This window comes from Oryctolagus cuniculus, chromosome 1, assembly GCF_964237555.1.
Source record: "Oryctolagus cuniculus chromosome 1, mOryCun1.1, whole genome shotgun sequence".
Lineage (NCBI taxonomy): Eukaryota > Metazoa > Chordata > Mammalia > Lagomorpha > Leporidae > Oryctolagus > Oryctolagus cuniculus.
Genome location: NC_091432.1, coordinates 123,956,154 through 123,977,509, shown reverse-complemented (window position 1 = coordinate 123,977,509; position 21,356 = coordinate 123,956,154). Strand labels below are relative to the sequence as shown.

Sequence of the window (21,356 nt, the reverse complement as noted above, 5' to 3'; positions counted from 1 at the left end):
TCAACTCTGGTTGCTGCAGTCATTTGGGGAGTGAACCAGCAGAATGGAAGACATCTCTCTCTCCGGCTCCACCTCTCTGTAACTGTCTTTCAAATAAATAAAATAAATGTTAAAAAAAAAAAAAAAAAAAAAGAACTTCCATCCTGGCCTCCCACATGGGTGTGGCAGGAGCCCAAACACTTGGATCACCTTCCGTTGCCTTCCCAGGCACATGAGTAGAAAGCTACATTGGAAGCAGAGTAGCTGGGACTTCAACTGGCACTCGGATTGGGATGCTGACATCATAAGCAACAGCTTAACCCTATGCACCACAATCCCAGTCCCATAATTTTTTAAGAAGTGTTGGCAAGGATACAGAACCTCAGTACAATTGTTAGTAGGAATGTAAACTGCTGTCGTGTAATCTCTGGAAACAGCAGAGAGGTGCCTCAAAAAATCAGAATTACTATATAACCAGCAAGTATGTGTGCAAAAGAACTGAAATCTTGACCTCAAGGAGACACCTGCACACCCATGTTTACTACAAAATTCCTCAGGATAGCAAAGATTATGAGAACAACCTAAATGTCACCAACCGCTGAATAAATGGTGTTTATTAAATAAAACGGAGTACTGTTCAGCCTTAAAGGAGATGGAAACTCTGCCGAATGAAGGACACCGCGTCAGGAACATGAGTCAGGCACAGAGGACAAATGCTCATCTGCACAGGTCGCCTCGCACAGGGTACCCAAAACAGTCAAATTCACAGTCAAGCAGACAGAGCTGAGGCTGCCAGGAGCAGGGAGCTGGGAAAGGGGCATTGCTGTTGGACAAGTCAGTCTAGGGATCTGCTGTGCAACCCCGTCCCCGTGAGTTATAACAGTGTGTAATGCACTTAAAATTTTACAGGCTAGATTTCACATTTTTTAAATAGCTAAAATGGTAAATTAAATGATCTGTATATTTTACCATATACACACAAGACAAATCTGTGTGTTTTGTATCATGTGGGTGACATAACGTAAATGATCTGGAAGCAAGCCCTGTACACTGGTGAAGAAAACAGACAAGACAGATGAAAATAATCTACATCACAAGACTGCACAAGTACTGACGGCCACGTCCCCAACAACCTACAAAGCGCCGTTCACTTAGCGGCTCTGGAACGAGCTAGCACTTTCGGTCCCAGGGCTATTTGTTCGGTCACAGTGCCCGTCTGCTAGTGATGACGACTACAAAGAACTCCAAAGGAACCAATGACAGCTGATCAAGTCCCAGATTTTAAACAAGCTTCACCTTGAGGTTCTCTTAAATATCACTTTGGGATATGGCTAAAGGATTTTTTTCTAAAGGTATTGACTGCATGCTGTTACCATTAGAGAAAAATCAGACATACACATGTCCAATTATAAAGGGATCAAATAAATTATAGACCACGCAGTCCCCTGCATCCACACATAACGAAATTTCTGTAAACACAGGCAAGTTATAAAGATATGCACGTTATCTGGGGAGCCTGCTACCAGCACACTAACATTTATCAAATCTCAATTACTTCCAATGGTATAGAGGGAAAAAAAATACTTAAAAATTTATTTCCACCCTTTTAAAAACATTCCCACATAATTGAGTCCACTGAGCATTCACTTAAGCTCAAAGAACCTATTACCAAGAAGCACCATATTAATAAATACACTATCAAACCATGTGCTTATCAATAAACTAAGAACTTCCCTCCCAGGTTTTTCACTCACTCTTAGAAAATGAGGGCACCATGCAGTACAATATTCAGATAACAGTTTCAATACTGCTGCACATCCAACCACTGGCTGTCAGACAATATCCTCATTCAGTAGCTCAAAGTGTTTAGTCAATAGTGTAAGTACCCAAATCCAAACTCAGGGTATGAAGGGGTATTTGGAGGGGTGGATTCTGTGGATTCAAAATTGTAGAGAGTTCAAAAGTCAAAACCATGAAGGATAATTCAATTAAAAGTGATGTTATAAAATATTTAATGGCCTACAAATTTATTATGTTAAATGGAGGGAAAATGGGCTATAAACATTTAAGAATGAATCTACCCTTTGAAAAGTAAAGACACAAAAAATATTTATCTGAACAGTAAATTACAGTTAATTATTTTTTTGCTATCTACATTTTCTAAATTTTTCACAATGATCAAATATTTCTGTTTAACACAGGGTGCACAGTTAAGAACTACAAAAAAAATCATTTGTGAAAAGTCAAGATAGAACTCAAGGTGATTTTTAATGACCCCTGTGAGGGAGGTGAGTACAACCTATGGGGCTTTTTTCTTTGGCAATGCTGAAGATTCTGAGGAGAGCAGCCCAGCAGTCCTTAAGGGGAAACGGCCTGCAGACAAGGGCTAAGGGGTGCACAGCTGGAAAATGTTAAGGTTTAGAGTTGCCACCCCAAAACAGACTGAACCCTACTGAGGCACAGCAGAACCCGACAGGAGTGCAAGGGAATGCGGCTCAGCTTCCAAGCACCTCAGTCCAGGTGAGCCCACCTGCCAGGGTCCTCAAACTCCAGTCAGAAGCAAATGAAAAACAGTCCCGGGGCAGAACATGAGCCTAGGCTTCGAATTACTCCATCAGCAGCTGAATAAATAAAATGCCTTGCACATAATAAGAAATAATTTGACAAACAAGGAGACAAAAGTAACCTGAATGAAAATCAGCAGAAAAAGAAAAAAGGAAAATATTCACAGGGACAGCAGATACTAGAATTACTAAGACACAGATTTTTAAGATATATTTTTCTATATTCATCTGAGAGGAAGAAGAAGAGAATGAGAAAGAGGGCTCTCCCCTCAGCTGGTTCACAATCCATGTCTCCAGTGCAGGTGGCAAATCTGATACCTGAGCCATCCCCGCTCCCTTCCTGGGACTACATCAGGAAGTTGGCACCAGGAACCAGAGCCACGTATCAAATTCACTCTGAGATGGGGCACAGACATCTTAGCCAGTGTCTCAACTGCCAGGCATATGCTAGCCAGGAATACAGAATCTTTTTTTTTTTTTTTTAAGATTTGTTTATTTATTTGAAAGGCAGAGTTACAGAGACAGAGATCTTCCATCTGCTGGTTTACTCCCCAAATAGCCGCAACAACTGGGGCTGGGCCAGACGGCAGCTGGGAGCTTCCATTCTGTTTCCCACATGGGTGCGCCATCCTCCACTGCTTTCCCAGGCGCATTAGCCGGGATCTGGATCTGAAGTGGAATGACTGGGACTCAAACCAGTGCTTATATGGGATGTTGGTGCTGCAGGTTGTGCTTAACCCACTGCACCACAGCGCTAGCCCCGAGACACAGATTTTCTAACTATTCTTCATGTTCAACAATATAAAAAAAAAAAAAAAAGAAAGAAAACAGGTTGAGAATTTCAGCTATGATCTGTAGAGAATGAAAATAACCAATTTTAAATTATGAAACTGAAAACTTCAATAATGAAATTAAGAATATACTGGTCTGATTTAATGGTAGATTAGATATAGCTGAAGAAAGTATCAGTGAGCAGGAAGATGGATCAGAAGACAGCAATCAAAGGAGGCAAGGAGACAGGGTGCCATGGCAGTGTCTACGATGTTCTTTTTTGGAACGCCAGAAGGAAAGAACTAGGCAGAAGTAATATTTAAACAGACACTTAAATATCTAAAGAGATAGTGACTAAGGACTTTCTGAAACAAATGAAAGACCGCAAATCATTCAAGCAGTTTTACAAGGAAAATGCATTTTTAAAAACTCACGCCTAGTTACATAAAATTCCTGAAAACTAGATTCAACAAGAAAAGCTTAAAAGTAGCCAACAGAAAAGGGACAACATCTTCATGAGAAAAATTATATTGACAACAAACTCCAGTAACTTATGATGATATTCACTATCACAAGATCAACAACATTCAAGATCAGGAATGGAATCTTTAAAATGATTAAAGAGGGACTGGCACTGTGGCACAGTAGGCTAAGCCTCTGCCTGAGGTGCCAGCATCCCAGGTGGGTGCTGGTTCGTGTCGCATTCCTCTTCTGATCCAGCTCTCTGCCGTGGCCTGGGAAAGCAGTGGAAGATGGCTCAAGTCCTTGGGCCCCGGCACTTGCGTGGGAGACCCAGAGGAAACTCCTGGCTCCTGGTTATGGATCGGCCCAGCTCCGGCCATTGCAGCCATTTGGGGAGCAAACCAGCAGATGGATGACCTCTCTGTCTCTCCCTCTGTCTGTTACTTTGTCTCTCAAATAAATAAATAAATCTTTAAAAAATAGATAAAAACCAAATAGTATCAGTAGTCAGATTAAATGGAAATAGATTAAATATTCCAATTAAAAGACAAAGACTGTACTAACTTTTTAAAAAATGAAAATACAAAAATGGAAATTTTATACAAAGTGTTGAGAAAACTAAAAACATTACTTAGGATAAAGAAATTTTAATTCCACAAGGTTGACTGCTTCAGGGAAGCAGAGCAAATCTAAATTTTTATACACGAGATAACCTGGCCTCATCGAAATAAACAAGTAAAATTGTCAGAACCACAAGGAGAAAAAACCAAAATCACAGTGGGATGTCAAACACTCCTTTCTCAGTTATTTTTTTTTTTTTTTAAACTTTTATTTAATGAATATAAATTTCCAAAGTACAGCTTATGGATTACAATGGCTTGCCCCCCATAACGTCCCTCCCACCCGCAACCCTCCCCTTTCCCACTCCCTTTCCCCTTCCATTCACATCAAGATTCATTTTCGATTCTCTTTATATACAGAAGATCAGTTTAGCATACATTAAGTAAAGATTTCAACAGTTTGCTCCCACACAGAAACATAAAGTGAAAAATACTGTTTGAGTACGCGTTATAGCATTAAATCTCAATGTACAGCCCACTAAGGACAAAGATCCTACATGAGGAGTAAGTACACAGTGACTCCTGTTGTTGACTTAACAAATTGACACTCTTGTTTATGGCATCAGTAATCACCCTAGGCTCTTGTCATGAGTTTCCAAGGCTATGGAAGCCCCCTGAGTTCACTGACTCTGATAATATTTAGACAAGGCCATGGTCAAAGTGGAAGTTCTCTCCTCCCTTCAGAGAAAGGTACCTCCTTCTTTGATGACCCGTTCTTTCCACTGGGATCTCACTCGTGGAGATCTTTCATTTTTTTTTTCCCCAGAGTGTCTTGGCTTTCCATGCCTGAAATACTCTCATGGGCTTTTCAGCTGGATCCGCATGCCTTAAGGGCTGATTCTGAGGCCAGAGTGCTGTTTAGGACATCTGCCATTCTATGGGTCTGCTGTGTATCTCACTTCCCATGTTGGATCATTCTCTCCCTTTTTTATTCTATCAGCTAGTATTTGCAGACACTATTCTTGTTTATGTGATCCCTTTGGTTCTTAGTCCTATCATTATGATCAATTGTGCACAGAAATTGATCACTGGGACTAGTGAGATGGCATTGGTACATGCCACCTTGATGGGATTGAATTGGAATCCCCTGGTATGTTTCTAACTCTACCGTTTGAGGTAAGTCAGCTTGAGCATGTCCCGAATTGCACATCTCTTCTAATGAAGAACTGGATTAAGGATTCCTCTGGGTTGCCTTTAGAAATCTCTCTTTTTTTTAAATAATAGGTAAAATCCAACAATTTTATGTAGTACAAGCAAGTGGTATTTATCCCACGTAAGCAAGGCTGTCAGCATTTTAAAAAATCAATAAATTGGACATACTACACAAACTGCAAAAATGTTAAATGGTTACATCAACTTTTGTAAAAGATATTTGGCATAAAAAAACTGAGCAAACAAGAAACAGAAGAGAAATTCCTCATCTAGATAAAGAATATCTACCAAAACCAACTTTAATAGTGAAATTGGACAGTTTTCCCTTAAGTTGGGGAAAGGGGGAAGTGTCTTTTTCTCACCACTACTTTTCAATATTATGGTGGAATTACTAGACAGTGCAGTAACACAAAGAAAGGATACAAAATGCATACATATTGGGAAGGAAGACATAAAACTGCTAGCAAATGTCATTATTGCATGTATAGAAAATTCAAAAGTACATCATAAGTACCCCTGGAACAATGTTAGTGTAGCAAAGTGGCGAATTACATGTACAATTTAATTGTTGTTCCATGTATGGGTAAGAGCTAGGATTTGAAATTTAAAAACAAAATTAAGCATCATTTAAAATTGCATCAGGTTAAAAAGCAAATCCCAATTGGTGTCTTTTAACTGGACAGTTCAGGCCATTAACGTTCAATGTGACTAATGAAAAGTGGTAACTTTGCCCTGCCATTTGCCAAAGATAAGTTCTAATATATGCTTTGAATTCCCTGTGATCTTTTGCTGTGAGGTTTCCTTCCTTTATCTTCTTTCATACTGATGACCGTGTTTCTGTGTTTCTGTGTGTAACACATCTTTAAGCATCTGTTGCAGGGCTGGACGAGTGGCGACAAATTCTTTCAATTTCTGTTTGTTATGAAACGTCTTTATTTCACCTTCATTCACAAATGATAGCTTTGCAGGATATAATATTCTGGGCTGGCAGTTTTTCTCTCTTAGTACCTGGGCTATATCTCGCCATTCCCTTCTAGCTTGTAGAGTTTCTGATGAGAAGTCAGCAGTGAGTCTGATTGGCGATCCTCTGAAAGTAATCTGACGTTTCTCTCTTGCACATTTTAGTATCTTTTCTTTATGTTTCACTGTGGAGAGTTTAATTACAACGTGTCGTGGTGAGGATCTCTTTTGGTCGTGTTTATTAGGGGTTCTGTGAGCTTCCTGTACTAGGATTTCTCTGTCCTTCTCCAAACCTGGGAAATTTTCTGCTAATATCTCACTAAAAAGGCCTTCTAATCCTTTCTCCCTCTCCATGCCTTCAGGAACTCCTAGAACCCGAATGTTGGTTTTTTTAATAGTATCCTGAAGATTCCTGACAATATGTTTTAGATTTCTAATTTCCTCTTCTTTTCTTTGATCTGACTGTATCCTTTCCTGTTCTCTCTCTTCTAAGTCCGATATTCTCTCTTCTGCTTCACCCATTCTGTTTGTAAGGCTCTCTATTGTGTTTTTCATTTGATCTATTGAATTCTTCACTTCAGTCACTATCACAGTTTCCTGTTGTACTAATTGTTTCGTTTCATTTTGATTCCTCCTTAATATTTCATTTTCACGAGAGAGATTTTCTATCTTGTCCATTAAGGCTTTATGTAGTTCAAGAATTTGTTTTTGAGAACTTCTTAATGTTCTTATCAATTTTTTGAGATCTGCTTCTTGCATTTCTTCTATGTCATCATCTTCATAATCTTGAATTGGGGTGTCTTTTTCATTTGAGGGCGTCATGGTGACTTCCTTGTTTTTATTACCTCGGTTTTTGCATTTGTTATTTGGCATATTGGAGATATTTGGTTTCTTCACTGTGGTGCTTTTTCTTGTTATACTATGACTCTAGATTAAGTGGACTATCTGTTTTTGATGGAGCCTTAGGGCTTGAGATGGGTGTGGCCTGGGAGCTCTGTTTGGTGTCCCAAAGGTGACACTCCCAGGTTAGGAGTGGTAAATCTCTCTTTCTCTTTCTTTTTTTGATTCAAAAGGGAAGTAATTCCGCACAGCTGAACGAAGTTGGAGGTAGTTAGCAGGCAAATGATATACCCACAGGAGCCAGAGATCGGAAGCTCTTTCCCAAGGACCACACAGGGAATCTGTTTGGCCCTCAGAGTGGGTTCAAATTCTCCTTCAGTCTCCCACTGGGTTGCCAAAGTTACGGAATTGTAGCGTCTCTGGAGAGTACTCAGGTGAATTCCGTGAGTTCTCTCCCCCACCGTCTCTTTTTTCACAGTCTCAGTTCAGTAGCACCACAAATTTACTAGGTCCTAATCTCCTGTTAATTTGCCCCGCCCAGAGTCAGGGTTTTCTGCTAGGCTCAGGGCCGGTGCAGACCTGAGGTCGCTCTGCTTATGACGTATGTCCAAGATGGCGCCTGCTCTTTGTCTTGCTCGCCCTTGAGAGGTGAGCAGAGAGAGAGAAACCCGTGTCCGTACCAGTCACCTTTTTTTTTTTTCTCTCTCTCTCTCTCTTCCAGTTAGCCTGGTGAACTTTTCCCCCCCGGGGGTCGTTCCCTCTAGTCTCCTCTCTCTGCTTGCCTGCCGGTGTCTCGGGCTATTGAGGTTCGGCTCACCTTGTGTTCCAGCGCTGGTGTGTTGAGTCTGCCGCTGGTGTCCCAAACTGTGGGCTCCCACGCTCTCCACACAGGTCCGCTGTGAATCACGCGTTCTGGAAGAGTTTCTTCTGCTGTTTCCTCCCCTACTCTTCCTTGAACCTGCAGTATCTCCACTTTTATTAAACTATCTCTCCCCGGACTATCAGTGTGCTCCCTTCCTATTCCGCCATCTTGCCTCTCCTCCTTTCTCAGTTATTAACATAACATGAAGGCATTGTGATCAGAACAAATATAAAACAGAAACAACTGCATAATATACATTTCAGGGACACATGAAAATTCTGCCGTAAACTTGACCATATATGTTTTAACTTCAAAAGAACAGACACACAGACTAACTCTCAGACCACACAGTAATTAAGCCTGAAATAAATAACAAAAAAAAAAAATCCACATATTTGGAAATTAAGAAATGTATGTTTATGTAATTAATGGGTCAAAACCTCAGAATCACAACAGAAAACCAATTTTTTAATGAATGACGATGAAAACGTTGTATATCAAAACTTGCAACCTGGGGCAAACATCTGGCCTAGCGGTGAAGATGCCTGCCTGCTGTACCGGAGGACCTTAGGTTCAATACCCACTCCAGCTCCTGACTCCAGTCCTTCGCCAGTCAGACAGGACCCAAATAAAGATCAATGCCCTGTTCCTGGTTTGAAGACTCAACCTTACAAAAATGTCAGTTTCCTTCCAACTGCACTACAGACTTAATGCATTCCCAGTCAAAATTCCAAAAGGTAGTTTTTGCTGGTGAAACGTGGCAAATTTATTTTGGGGAAAAAAAAAAAAAGATTGGGGCCAGTGTTGTGGCCTAACAAGTTAAGCTGCAACACCTGCAACACCAACATCCCATATAGGTTCGACTCCACTTCTGATCCAGCTCCCTGCTAATACGCCTGGGAAAAGCAGCAGCAGATGGCCAAGTGCCTGGGCCCCTGCCACCCACATGGGAGAAAGATGAAGCTCCTGGCTCCTGGCTTCAGCCTGGTCCAGCCCTGGCCATTGCGATTAGTTGGGGTGTGAATCAGCAGATAGAAGATACCTCAATTTCTCTGTCTTTTAAATAAATGAATCTTTAAAAAAAAAAAAAAGGATTAAGGAATAGCCAATACACTATTCAAAACAACAAAACAACCAAAGTAGAATAGCTTGTTCTACTAACCTTATTTAAACACCTTATTTAAAACCTTATTTAAAAAAGCCCAGTGGTTGGAGCAAGAATTGAGGCACAACAGGTTAGACCACCACGTGGGACACCTGCAACCCATGTCCAAACGCCTCCAATCCAGCTTCCCAAGAATGCACCTAGGAGGCAGAAACCGATGGCTCAAATACGTCTGTCCCTGCTACGCATGTGAGAGACCCAGATGCATTTCAGGCCCGGCCCCACCTGTTGCAGACATTTGGGGAGTGAACCAGCAGATGGAAAATGGATATATACGTCTGTCTGTCTGTCTGTCTCTGTCACTCTGTCTTTTAAGTATGAAGATCAATGCAATAGAGAGGCCAGACACAGATCCACCGCATAGCGATACGTGATTCACAAAAGCGGCTGAGTAGAACAGAGGGAAAGGACAGCCTGGGCAGTAAACGGTGCCGCTGGATCCCCATATGGAAAAAAAAACAGGAACAAAGACTCCTGGACAGCACTGTGGCACAGAAGGTAAAGCTGCCTCCTGCAACACCAGCATCCCAAATGGGCGCCAGTTTGTGTCCCAGCTGCTCCACTTCCAATCCAACTCCCTGCTAAGGGCCTGGGAAAGGCAGTGGAGGATGGCCCAAGTATCTGGGCCCCTGCACCCGCATGGGAGACCTAGATGAAGCTCCCAGGTCCTGGCTTTAGCCTGGCCCAGTGCCGGCCATCGTGGCCATCTGGAGACTGAACCAGTGAATGGAAGATCCCTCTCCCTCTCTCTCTCTAACTCTTTCGGAATAAATAAATCTTAAAAGTCTCCTACTCTTCACAAAAACCAGTTCCACGTGAACTACAGTTCTAAATGTGAAAAGGAAAGCAATGCAGCTCCTAATAAGACATGCAGAGGATAGCTTTATGTCCTCGGGGTAGGAAAGGACTTCTCAAACAGGACACAAAAAGCACCGAGCGTTTTTTCTTTAAACAAAGGAAAAAAAAGAAAAGAATAGACATTTAAATCAAGAACATCTTCAAAAGACATCACTGAGAGTGAAAAGGTAAGCCACAGCCAAGAACACCATTATCTGAATAACCTCAAACTGGGCACAGCTCAAATAACCACTAACAAACTGGTTTATTCATACAATGGAACACCATACGGCAAAGAAAATGAATGAACCACAACTGCACTTAACACACATGGCTCTCAGAAACATACTTAGTCAGCACCAAATACATACTAATACGCACTGAAGGACACCATGCGGACAAAGCTGAAAGCCTATGTTGTGCTCAGGAGCAAATATTTAGGCAGCAGACCGACAAAAAAAGGGCAAGAAGTGGTTAGCATAAACGTCAGGGTAACAGTTACTCCTGGGGGAGAGAAGGCAAATGCCGGCGATGTTCTAGATCTTAGCCTTGGTGGTCACACAAGTGTGGATTTATGGAAATACACTGAGCTATTTCCTTTTATGTACTTTTAAATTTTAAAAAGCTCAAAAAAATTTTTTTAAGGCTCAAGCAAGAGTTTTCAATGTTAGGAAGGGCAGCAAGGGTGCTTAGTATCTCCCTGAGTATAGGGTTATCCTTAATGTCAGTTCAAATATTTGCCTTTTATTAATAACATTCTATTTTCAGAAGTTTTAAATCTACAAAAGTGTGAGACAGTAATACATACTCTCCTCCCATTCCCTAACATCTCTTACTAGTATTTATCACAATTAATGAACCACACCCAGCTTCCCCTATTTTATTTTTTTGCCGAACTTTTTATTACTCCACCCCTCCCAGCCTCTAGTAATCAACACTCTGTATTCACACCAAAGTTTTCCAATTTTAGCTCCCATATACACCTTCTAATATCAACATGATATGAGGGTATTCTAGAAGTTTGTGGGAAAATGAACCTTAAAGATAAACTGGTTTTAGTTCAAAAAACCTTGTAATCTGTGCAGCTTTTTCATAGTACACATTTCCCATGACTTTCTACAGACCTTCATAGGTGTGGATTTCATAATTTTTTTTCACCAAATTTTTAAATTGTTTTTCATAAACTTTTTAAAGTATCCACATATGCTCAAACAACACTGCCTATGGTAAATATCTATTTCAAATCTAGAAAGAGCCTGAGCAAGTTTCATGAACATTACAAATGAGAATGCCAAATTCCCAACTCAAGATAATCATTACTTCTAGAACATGTAAATGAGGCCTTTATTTGTAATATCTTGGGTCTGTGGTATGTGTGTTTTTAAGGGTAAAGCAAACATGAGAAGTGTGAAGATGGCATAAAAAGGGGTAGTGGGTGTTGTGTTTTACATATTTAGCTACACTGTGTTGCAAATGCGATTAAAGGCGGTAAAACAAAAGAGGGTCCGGACAGCCCATCTCATCAGGCAAAGCCCCACTTCAGCCCCGCCAAGTCATCTGTTCAGCCCACCAGACACAGAACAGAAATACAGCCAGCACTGGTAAGGATGTTCAGGCCAGCTACAGATCACATACACAACAGCAGTGCCATGCAACTGCATCACCTAGTCCACGCTGTCTAAGCACATTCTAGGATGTCCATCCAGACAAAACTGCCTACGGACATGTTTCTTGAATCCCCATCATTAAACAACATGACGGTTTCGAAAATATTCATGTTCTTTACCACGATTAAATCCCCCATCTTCTTGCCGGGGCTGCATATCTCCATTACTGTATCCATGTTTGCCATGTGTCATGGCAAACTTCCTATTTTCCTCCCTTCCAGCCATTCTGTTCCAGATGGTGTCATCCCTCCAAAATGAAGTACCAGTACCTCACACACTCTCACACACACGGTGAGAGAGCTTTCTCCATCATCTCCATTTCACCACAGGTGACTCAGGTAGGAAGGGTCACCTCTTCCTCTTTCAGCCAGCTCAGCTATCGACTTCCGACAAGAACAGCTCTGTAGTACACCCTGGGTAGTTACTAACACTCACAGCCACCACTTCCCAGACAGGCCCAGCTGCAGAACGCAGGTCCCGAGGAGTCTAAGCCTTTCCCGGTGGAACCGTCACCCCTGCTGAGGCTTCAGCATCTGACAGTTCGTCCAGTGAGCACCAGGAATCTTGTGCGTGGCCTCTGAGAACGGTTTCTTCTTCCTGTGCGCACTGTCAGAGTAGACCGTGTCCTCTGCGACCACGGGAGAGGCAGCCCGGGAAAGGCTGTGGTGAGCTGCAGAACTCACGCTTACAGGTACCCGGCTCACACACCGGCAGCTTTTCTAACTGACCACAGCCTCATCCCAGGCACACGCTCACGAGCCGGTGACTGCGAATCGGGAGCCAGCAGCCTTTCTCTTCCAAACACCCGCCTGCCTCCTAATTTCTTATCTGTTCTGTATTCTGGCAAGGATGAAACAACTAACTACCAGAGAGAGAGCGAGCTTGCACATTATATAGAAGGCATAAGTTTTTTTTTTTTTTTTAATGAAAAATAAATAGGCAAGGTCCTCTGTAATTAAATCCTTCAAAGAGTCACTTAACATTTTGGTATCTTACTGGATCATGATATACTGTAACCTGTGTGAAATTAGTTCCTTTTAAAGAAAAGATTCCTATCAGGTTTTGGGTAGTGGTAAAGATAGGCAGACACGGGGCCAGCCATTGCCTGCAACACCAGCACCCAATGAGTGTCGGTTTGAGTCCCAGCTGCTGCACTTCCAATTCAGCTCCCTGCTAATGCACTTGAGGAAGCAAGAGCTTGGGCTCCTGTCAGCCATGTGAGAGACCCAGATGGGGCTCCTGGCTTCAACCTAGCCCAGTTCCTGCCATTGTGGCCATCTGAGGAGTGAACCAGCAGATGGAAGCGCTCATTCGCTTTTTCTCTCTCTCTCTCTCTCCCTCTCCCTCTCCCCCCTTCTCTCTGTAACTCTGCCTATCAAATAAATAAAGCTTTAAAAATGAAAAATGGGCCGGCGCCGCGGCTCACTTGGCTAATCCTCCGCCTGCGGCACTGGCACCCCTGGTTCTAATCCGGGTTGCTCCTCTTCCAGTCCAGCTCTCTGCTGTGGCCTGGGAAGGCAGTGGAGGATGGCCCAAGTGCTTGGGCCCTGCACCTGCATGGGAGACCAGGAGGAAGCACCTGGCTCCTGGCTTCGGATTGGCGCCGGCTACAGCAGCCATTTAGGGGGTGAACCAACGGAAAAAGGAAGACCTTTGTCTCTCTGTCAAAAAAAAAAAAAAAAAAAGAAAAATGAAGAAAGAAATCTTCAACCAAAAGGGAAACATAAAACACTGTGGCAGAGAGGAAATAAAGCGTAGATGACTTAGGAACGGATGGACAGAGTCACTCTCTGGTCAAGCTGTGTGCCCTCCAACCCCTCCCTTTTCAGGCGGGAATAGGAACCGTCACTCCACCAGACTGCTGGAGGCGTGTGCACATAACCTACCAAATGAGTGTGGTGTTTTCCTATCTGCACACCAGATCACCTGGGGAGCTTTCAATACTGAGCATCCCAGATGTACTCAATGAGAATGTCCAGGGTGGGGCCTGGAAGTTCAAAGCAAGCATGTTCTGTGCAGTGAAAAGCACTTGCCACATCTGCTTTTACTAATGCATTGTTAGGATCTACTACATATGGAACAGGGGTTCAACACATACGAGGATGAGTAACAAATGAAACGTCGGCGAGTTTTCCAATCTTCATATTTCAAAACATAGATTACACTATGTTTAAAATGACTTTTAAAAAAAGACTGCATGATGCTCACATAAGAAAAATCACCTTAGCAAAAGTAATACTCAGTTGTACTTGATACAAAGGACTGGAATCCATTTCTATCTGAATGCACCTCATGATCCACTTTCCATCATAGGCCATAAATCAAGGTACAATATACTAAATTTAATTAAACTCCAAGGTAATCTAGTTTATCTCACTAAAAAAACAACGCATCAAAATTGAATTACAGGCAATTTAGAATTCTCTCTACTAGCCCCTCCATAGCAACTACAATTTCGGTACAAAGATTGACTCCTACTTCCTGTCACGCAGAACATATTATCTTCTTTCAGTGGTTCCTTGTAGGACAATTCAAAACCATAACTGCTACACACCAGCTTCAGCGTGCAGTATTTGCTCTTTTAATAAAACTCACATATACGACCAAAATGCCTACAGGGACACTTCCCTAGAGAATACGATTTCAGGGGATGATCCATTTCTTATTGTTTATTTGCACTTTTTTTTTTAACTTTTCACAAAGAATATGTGCCACCTATATACATAAAATAATACGTGCCACCTTTTATATACATAAAATATACAAAAGCCTCAGAATTCAGTAAAGGTAAAGAACAAAGAATTTTGGTAAGTTGTCTTATGCTTCTCCAAAATCCAAACAACATCAGATAAGAATCATATTTGGGAAAAAAGTTAACCTATCGTGTACTACCGCCAATAAACTCTTTGGTTTTAAAAAAAAATCACATTTTCAAATAACATAAAATACACTAAGTAGTCATCTGACAAACTGGAATACAGATTTAATTCAAGCGTTGTGTCAGTGTTAAATTTCTTTAAGGTGACAACTGTCTGAGATTTTGTGAGAGAATACCTTGGGTTCCTAGGAAACACACTCTTGAGTTTACTCGGGATAAAGGGGAGGAAGTCCCCCACTAACTCTCAAGTACTTCAGCAAAAAAACCCCACAATAATGATAACAGAATACATGATAAAGCAAGCTGAGTAGGGGAGCTGTTAACAATCGCTGACTCTGGGTAAAGGGTACAAGAGTCGTCTTTACAATGCTTGTGGTTTTTAAGCTTGAAGTTATTTCAAGACAAAAAAATTTAATTGAATAAAGTAACAAAAAATTAACATACTCAAAATTGTCCCAACAAGATCATGCTAGATCAACTTCATGTAAGACTTTATTAGGAAACATAATAGTCAAAACTTGTGCTAATAAAAACATATGCACAATCAACTTAAAGCAAGCCTTTAAATCAGCACTATCCAACTGAAACAGAATGTAAGCCACACACCTGGTATTAAATTTTCTCGTAGCCACCCTTAAAAAAATAGATGAAATTGATTTTAGCACAACCTACTTAGCCTAATGTCTGAAATACTGTCATTTCAATGGAATCAATACAAAAGTCACCACATTACAAATACACAAACTCATCAAAAGCTGATGTGTATTTCACGCTAACGGTACATCTCAATTCAGAAGCTAAATTTTCAGAGGAAATACTTGATCCGCATTTAGATTTCATAAAATGTGCAGTTAAAACGGGAGAGTCACAAAACCAAGTTGCTTATAGTTAAAAGATTTCTAATTGCTGGATCAATTTTTAGATGTAAACTCAATTAAAAACACGTAAGATGAAAAATTCATCTCTCAGCCACACTGCAAACTCAATGGCCACATGTGACTAGACTTAAGGCACAGTCCAGCTTCGAATGCAAATGCAGCCAGTGCCCTCCCCAAAAGAAGGAATTGAGAAAATGAGTCACTGTTTATGAAATCGAGGGTTTTTAGCAGTTAAGAAGAAATAACGATGGATTCCTTAACAGATGCACCACCAATGGATCTCCCGAAAATAGTCAGAAACTCCCACCCTGCCTTCTAGAAGGACCACACAAAGCCTTCTCTCCTGCGCCTTGGTTGTCGTATTTTAATGTGGGTTCCAGTGTCCTGAAAATTGGCACCCAAGTGATCCGCTTACTTTCAAATGTGGCCGAATGAACTCAAGTTCTGGCTCTCAGATTCGCAAGCATCCATTGACAGGGTCCAGGGATTCCACGCAAATCTGCGCCGTCCTGATTCTCAGACGCAGCACGCACACACTGAGAACTTATCTCGGGTTCCAGAGAGGAAGTGACCCCACCAACAGAGGTGGGCCTTGTTCTTCTGAACAGGTGCAAGAGATTAACTCAGTCAACACCAAGCAACACTAAAAATTCGCCAATCAATAACCCTGTGCCAAGCAACTTGATCAGGGATTTGGCCAGAATCCCTTTGGCTAATCTCAATCAGGGCCTATCCACAGACATCCTGATTCAGGCCATTCTTGTCTAAATTAAGGCTTCTGCCGCAATCGTCTGACGGCAGATAAACTAAAGTCAAATTCTGCACCTGTGAATAAAATTCTGACAGCTTGATAAAAAGAAAGCCCGCCTGAAAGAGAATTTTATTAGGTGTAGGAAAAAAAAAATACACTGACAAAGAACAGGAGTTACCACAACAGCATTTAACATCCACCTCGCAGAAACGGTCCATTCCTACTTTCTGTTCCCCTTTCCAACGGAACAGTGTTCCGGCTAACAATCAGATCCAGTCCGCATCTAATTCTGGTCCTGGCTTCTCCCGCAGAGTTGGCGTGCTGATTAAACACTGTTGACAGCTGGGAACCCTTTCTCCGGAATTCGCCGGGGCCTGCAGGGACCCATTCCACAAGGATCTGCAGCCAGGCTCTGACACCTCGGCCCACGGAAGCCCCGTCCTCCACAGAAAACCCGTGTTCCCCTCCTCCCGGCCCACTCCCCCAGCCCGTTCTCAGGCGACATCTTACTGGGGATCACAGATGGACGGCTCAACCCTGGTGTGCAGACTAAAACCATAATTTAAGAGCCTGTGTGTATAAACAATTCCTACGGAAGGCTTAGCTCCTTTTTTTTTTTTCCTCCTCTCCCAGAGTCTGCACAGAGCTCCAAGCAGGATGAATACGAGGTTTTCGGCTGCTTCCTCAGAATTTTTCTCTTTCCTTGTGTAGATCTATTTTAGCCGTGGAAATGAATGCAACCTCCTGTGGAAGCGAATGCATTCTTCGGATTGTTTTGTATTTTTATTTTTTTAATTATTATTAGTAACCTCTCTCAATGCCTTTTTAGTCAAATCCAGTCTCGGGTCTCCCTCCCTCTCTCAGTGAGCTAAATAACGCAGAAAACCAATTGTAGTTTGTAAAGCGGCGACGGGGATAAGAATTTACGGCAGAAACACACATTCCGGTGCCACGGCTCAAGCGCTCTTCCGAGAGGGGCGTAAAAAGAAAGCCCCACGATCCCCCAGCGACAGACGGGGCCCCACAGGGCGGCAGGGCGACCCCGGCCCCTCTCGTCTCTCCCAGCCGCCTCAGCTCCCGCCAAGCGCCCCGGGGCCGCACAAAGCTGCGCGCGGGGTTACCCCCGGGGCCCGACCACCGAGATCTTGACGCCCCGAAAGTACGACGTGGAGGAGTTTCTACAACGGATTCACGGGTACCTTCGCCCTCTGGGCCGAAACCCCCGAAAAAGCGGGCAGTGGGCACCCCCCGCCTCAGAGGGGTCTTCCCGACTTTCCTCCACTCGGGCGAAGAGCTGGATTCAGCGTGCCCGCCGCGGCCCGATGCCAGCACCCGGAGCGGAGCAGCCGGCACCCCGCTCCCCGGAGCCGCGTCCCCACGGGCAAGGGCACCTGCTCGGCCGAGCCTGCGCCCGCCGCCGCACCAGGCAAGCGAGCGGGGTCTGCGCGCCTGCCGCCCCCCGCACCGAGGTCCGAGCCGAGCAGGGCCCCCGGCAGCGGCGGGGCCGGCAGGACGCACGGGAGGCGCTCGCACCGTCCCGGGGGAGGGCTGGGCGGGCGGCGGCACGACGCGGGGGTCCCCCGGAGGACGTGGCGGCGCCGCGGCAAGGGGGCTGGGGCGGCCCGCCGCCCCCCGCAGCCCCGACGCCTTTCATTTGGCCTCTGCGGCGGCGGCGGCGGCCCGACCTCCAGCGCTAAGTACTGCGCCAAGCAGGGGCGGGCGGGGGAGGACGCGCCAGCCCCGCCGCAGCGCCGAACCCCCGCGCCGCGCCCCCAGCCCCGCCGCCCGCCCCCAAGGCCGCGCAGCCCGGGAGCGCGACACGGCGCTTGGGCGCTCGCCCGGTCCCTACCTCGATATAGCCGGCTAACGCCGCGGCGGGCGCCGTGAGCCCGAGCAACAGCAGGATGAGGAGCCTGCCCGTGGCCGCGGCGGTCGCGGTGGCCGCCATCCCTCGTCCGGGTGCTCCGGCTCTAGGCTCTCAAGCTGAAACGCACGGACCACACTGCTCGAGCCACCGCGACCCAGAAGCATCTGAGCCCCGTTCGCCGCCGCCCCGGGGGTTTTACCCCGACCGGAACTGACTTCAACAGACCACGCCCTCTCCCGCAGCGCCCAATGGCGGCCCTCGGAACCTCCCAAGGCACCGCCCCCTGTTGCGCCCACACCCAATCAAGGCACGGAACAGCCCGCGCCAGGCCCCGCCCCCAGCCTGCTCTCCCCGCCCCCGTGTAGACCCTGTGGCCGGGAGGCGCGCGGGTGTGCGCGGGGTGGGTCGGGGGCCGCAACTCGGCGGGGGTGGGACTCCCTCGGGCCTTGGGCACCCTGCGCGCCTGGATCGCGCTGCGCTGCCGGGGCGGCCTGCAGCCTCCCGCTGAGAGCTCGCTGCTCTGCCGTGATCCCCCGCCCCTGCGGGGTATTTTTTAGATTCCTGCGGGTACCGCCCTCTTTGGTTCTGGAAATGGGTTTTGGCACGAACGGGATGAATCGTCGGGAGTCCTGGGGTGCCGAAGGCCGCCCCGCAAGGCGCGGGGAAGGACTCAGCAAGGCAGCCCGCCTCCACCCGCGAGCCCCGGTGCAGGGCGCGCCCTTAGCGCGCGCGCGCTGCTGCCACCCCCCCACCCCGCCTCAGACAGCGGCCGCGACCCCTGGTCCTTAGGCCTCATCCCTGCCCTGCTTTCCCAGGGGCGCCCCAGACCCTTGGGGACCACGCCGACCTCAGAGACCAGGCCCGCTTCCTTGCGGGGTCTAAGAAAAGATGTTGCTTTCTTGTTCGCGTCGCTGGCAGGAGACCTGCTCTCCTCTGCCTTCGTCCTCCACGGCGTTTCCATTTCCCTGGGAAAGCCTTCTACTGGCCCATTTCACGACCGGCACCGCGAGGGCTCTGCTGGCTTTGTGTCCTCTAAGTGCTCTGTGATTTATGTACCACCTCCTGCGGAGACCTGGACCAAGTCCCCTTAGCTTCAAGTATTTCAATGTAGAGCGGGGTCCCCACTCCCAGGAAACTCACAGAAAGGCAGACAACCATCCACAAAGCGGACAGAGCCTGGACTTTGCGGCTTTGTTCTGCGCGGCTCCCTGCGTGCCCAGTTCCCTGTTGCTAAACTGCCTCTGCCCCAGTCCCCAAAGACAACCGGCGCCTTTCCCTTTCGTTAGGGAGCCCTGCCCTCCTGTTCCCGCGCCTGCGGGATCCTCTCTGATGTCTGCCGGCTGGAAGCCTGTTCACTCTTTCTCTGCTCAACTGGATGCTCAGAGGGCTGCTTCCCGCTGCGACTTTAGCTCCCCTAGTTACCAGGGGCCTTCAAAAAGTTCGTGGAAAATGCAAATCATGAAAACAGTATGCATGCGTTTCAAAAACAAATGTGTTCCAAAATAAATTTATCTTTGAGTTTCCTGTTTCTGCAAACTCGCTGAAGCACCCTCATCGTACCTCTCTTGGGCCACTGGCGAGACTTGGGTGGGAGTGGTGACCTCAGTATATGAATAGCCAGTGTTACTGAACCCAGTTATCCCGGGTGCTGGTTCCGGTCTGGAACTGCCATAAATCTGGCTCTTGCTAGGGGCTGGATTTTGTCCCCCTAGCCCTCAGATCCCTCTGTTGAAATCCTCAACACCAGTGTGATGGTATTTGTGAATGAGCCTTTGGGGTGTGATTAGATCTAGATGGGGAGTCTCATGGTGGGACTAGTGCCCTTACCAAAAAAAGACACCAGAAATCTTGCTCCCTCCCCACTCTCCCCACCTTTCTTTCAGTCTGTTCCTTCCAGGTAAGCTCAGAACCCAATGAACACCCTGCACAACCTCCAGAACTGGGACAGAGGAATTCCTGTCACTGAAGGTCTGTTAACAGCTGTGTAATAAAGAGAAAGTTTCTTCACCCCTTGGACTCTTTTTTTTTTTTTTTTTTTTGCACAGGCAGTGTTAGACAGTGAAAGAGAGACAGAGAGAAAGGTCTTCCTTCCACTGGTTCACCCCCCAAATGGCTGCCAAGGCCAGCGCTGCGCCAATCCGAAGCCAGCAGCCAGGCGCTTCCTCCAGGTCTCCCATGGGGTGCAGGGCCCAAGCACTTGGGCCATCCTCCACTGCCTTCCCGGGCCACAGCAGAGAGCTGGACTGGAAGAGGAGCAACCGGGACTAGAACCGGCCCCCATAGGGGCTGCCGGTGCCGCAGGTGGAGGATTAACCAAGTGAGCCATGGCGCCGCCCCCCCCCCCCCCCCGCGCGCTCTTTGTTGTTGTTTTTCTTTGTCAAGAGTGATGTTAAAAATCTGTCTTGGTCTACCAGTTTCTGGGATTCTGTGAAATATGACTGTTCCACAAGGAAAAGCATGAAGAATCGTAAATACAGGAGCAGAAGGCAGGTAAAGCAACCTGTTACAAAGTGGGAGTTGTTGAGTACAGTATTGTGGTGCAGTGGAATAAGCTGCCTTTTGCAAAGCCGGCATTCCGTATGCACACCAATTCCAGTCCCACTGCCACTCCGCTTTCAATCCAGCTCCCTGCTAATGTGCCTGAGAAAGCAGTGGAAAAATGACCAACTGCTTGTGCCCCTGCTACCCACATAGGAGACCCGGATGGAGTTCCAGGCTCCTGGCATTAGCCTGGCCCAACCATGGCCATTGTGGCCATAAGGGGAGTGAATCAGCAGATGGAAGATCTCTGTCTCTCCCTCTCTGTCATTCTGCCTTTCAAATAAGTGCATACTTTTTTATTTCTTAAAGTACAGTGTTTATGAAAGAATGATCAAGTGACTGCATAAGTTTCAGTTCTGTGTAAAACCTTGTGAAAGGCCCTCTTAGGCCTGTTTTCTCACCCACAATATCAGGAACTTGAACTTGGGGGATGCTCAATTTATTAGAATGTCAGTGTTCACAGAAAAATGGGTGAAATTATCAGTTCAGAGCACTGGCCTGGATCTTCCTGCTTTGGGGACTGCATGTTCAAGACTGACATATGAGGCCAGCGCTGTAGCAT

General features: G+C 45.6%; 1 protein-coding gene across 4 annotated transcripts in view; it reads right to left on the bottom strand.

Annotated features, from left to right (window-relative positions):
- The window catches only part of APLP2 (amyloid beta precursor like protein 2), a 75,705-nt gene extending 57,213 nt beyond the window's left edge, over positions 1–18,492 (bottom strand). For all 4 annotated transcript variants that reach the window (XM_070065594.1, XM_070065596.1, XM_070065607.1 and 1 more), the window contains exon 1: positions 18,236–18,492. In XM_070065594.1, coding sequence (XP_069921695.1) covers positions 18,236–18,334 — 99 coding nt within the window. In that variant the 5' untranslated portion in view covers positions 18,335–18,492. The remainder of the gene's footprint in view (positions 1–18,235) is intronic.
- Positions 18,493–21,356: the final 2,864 nt, after the last annotated feature.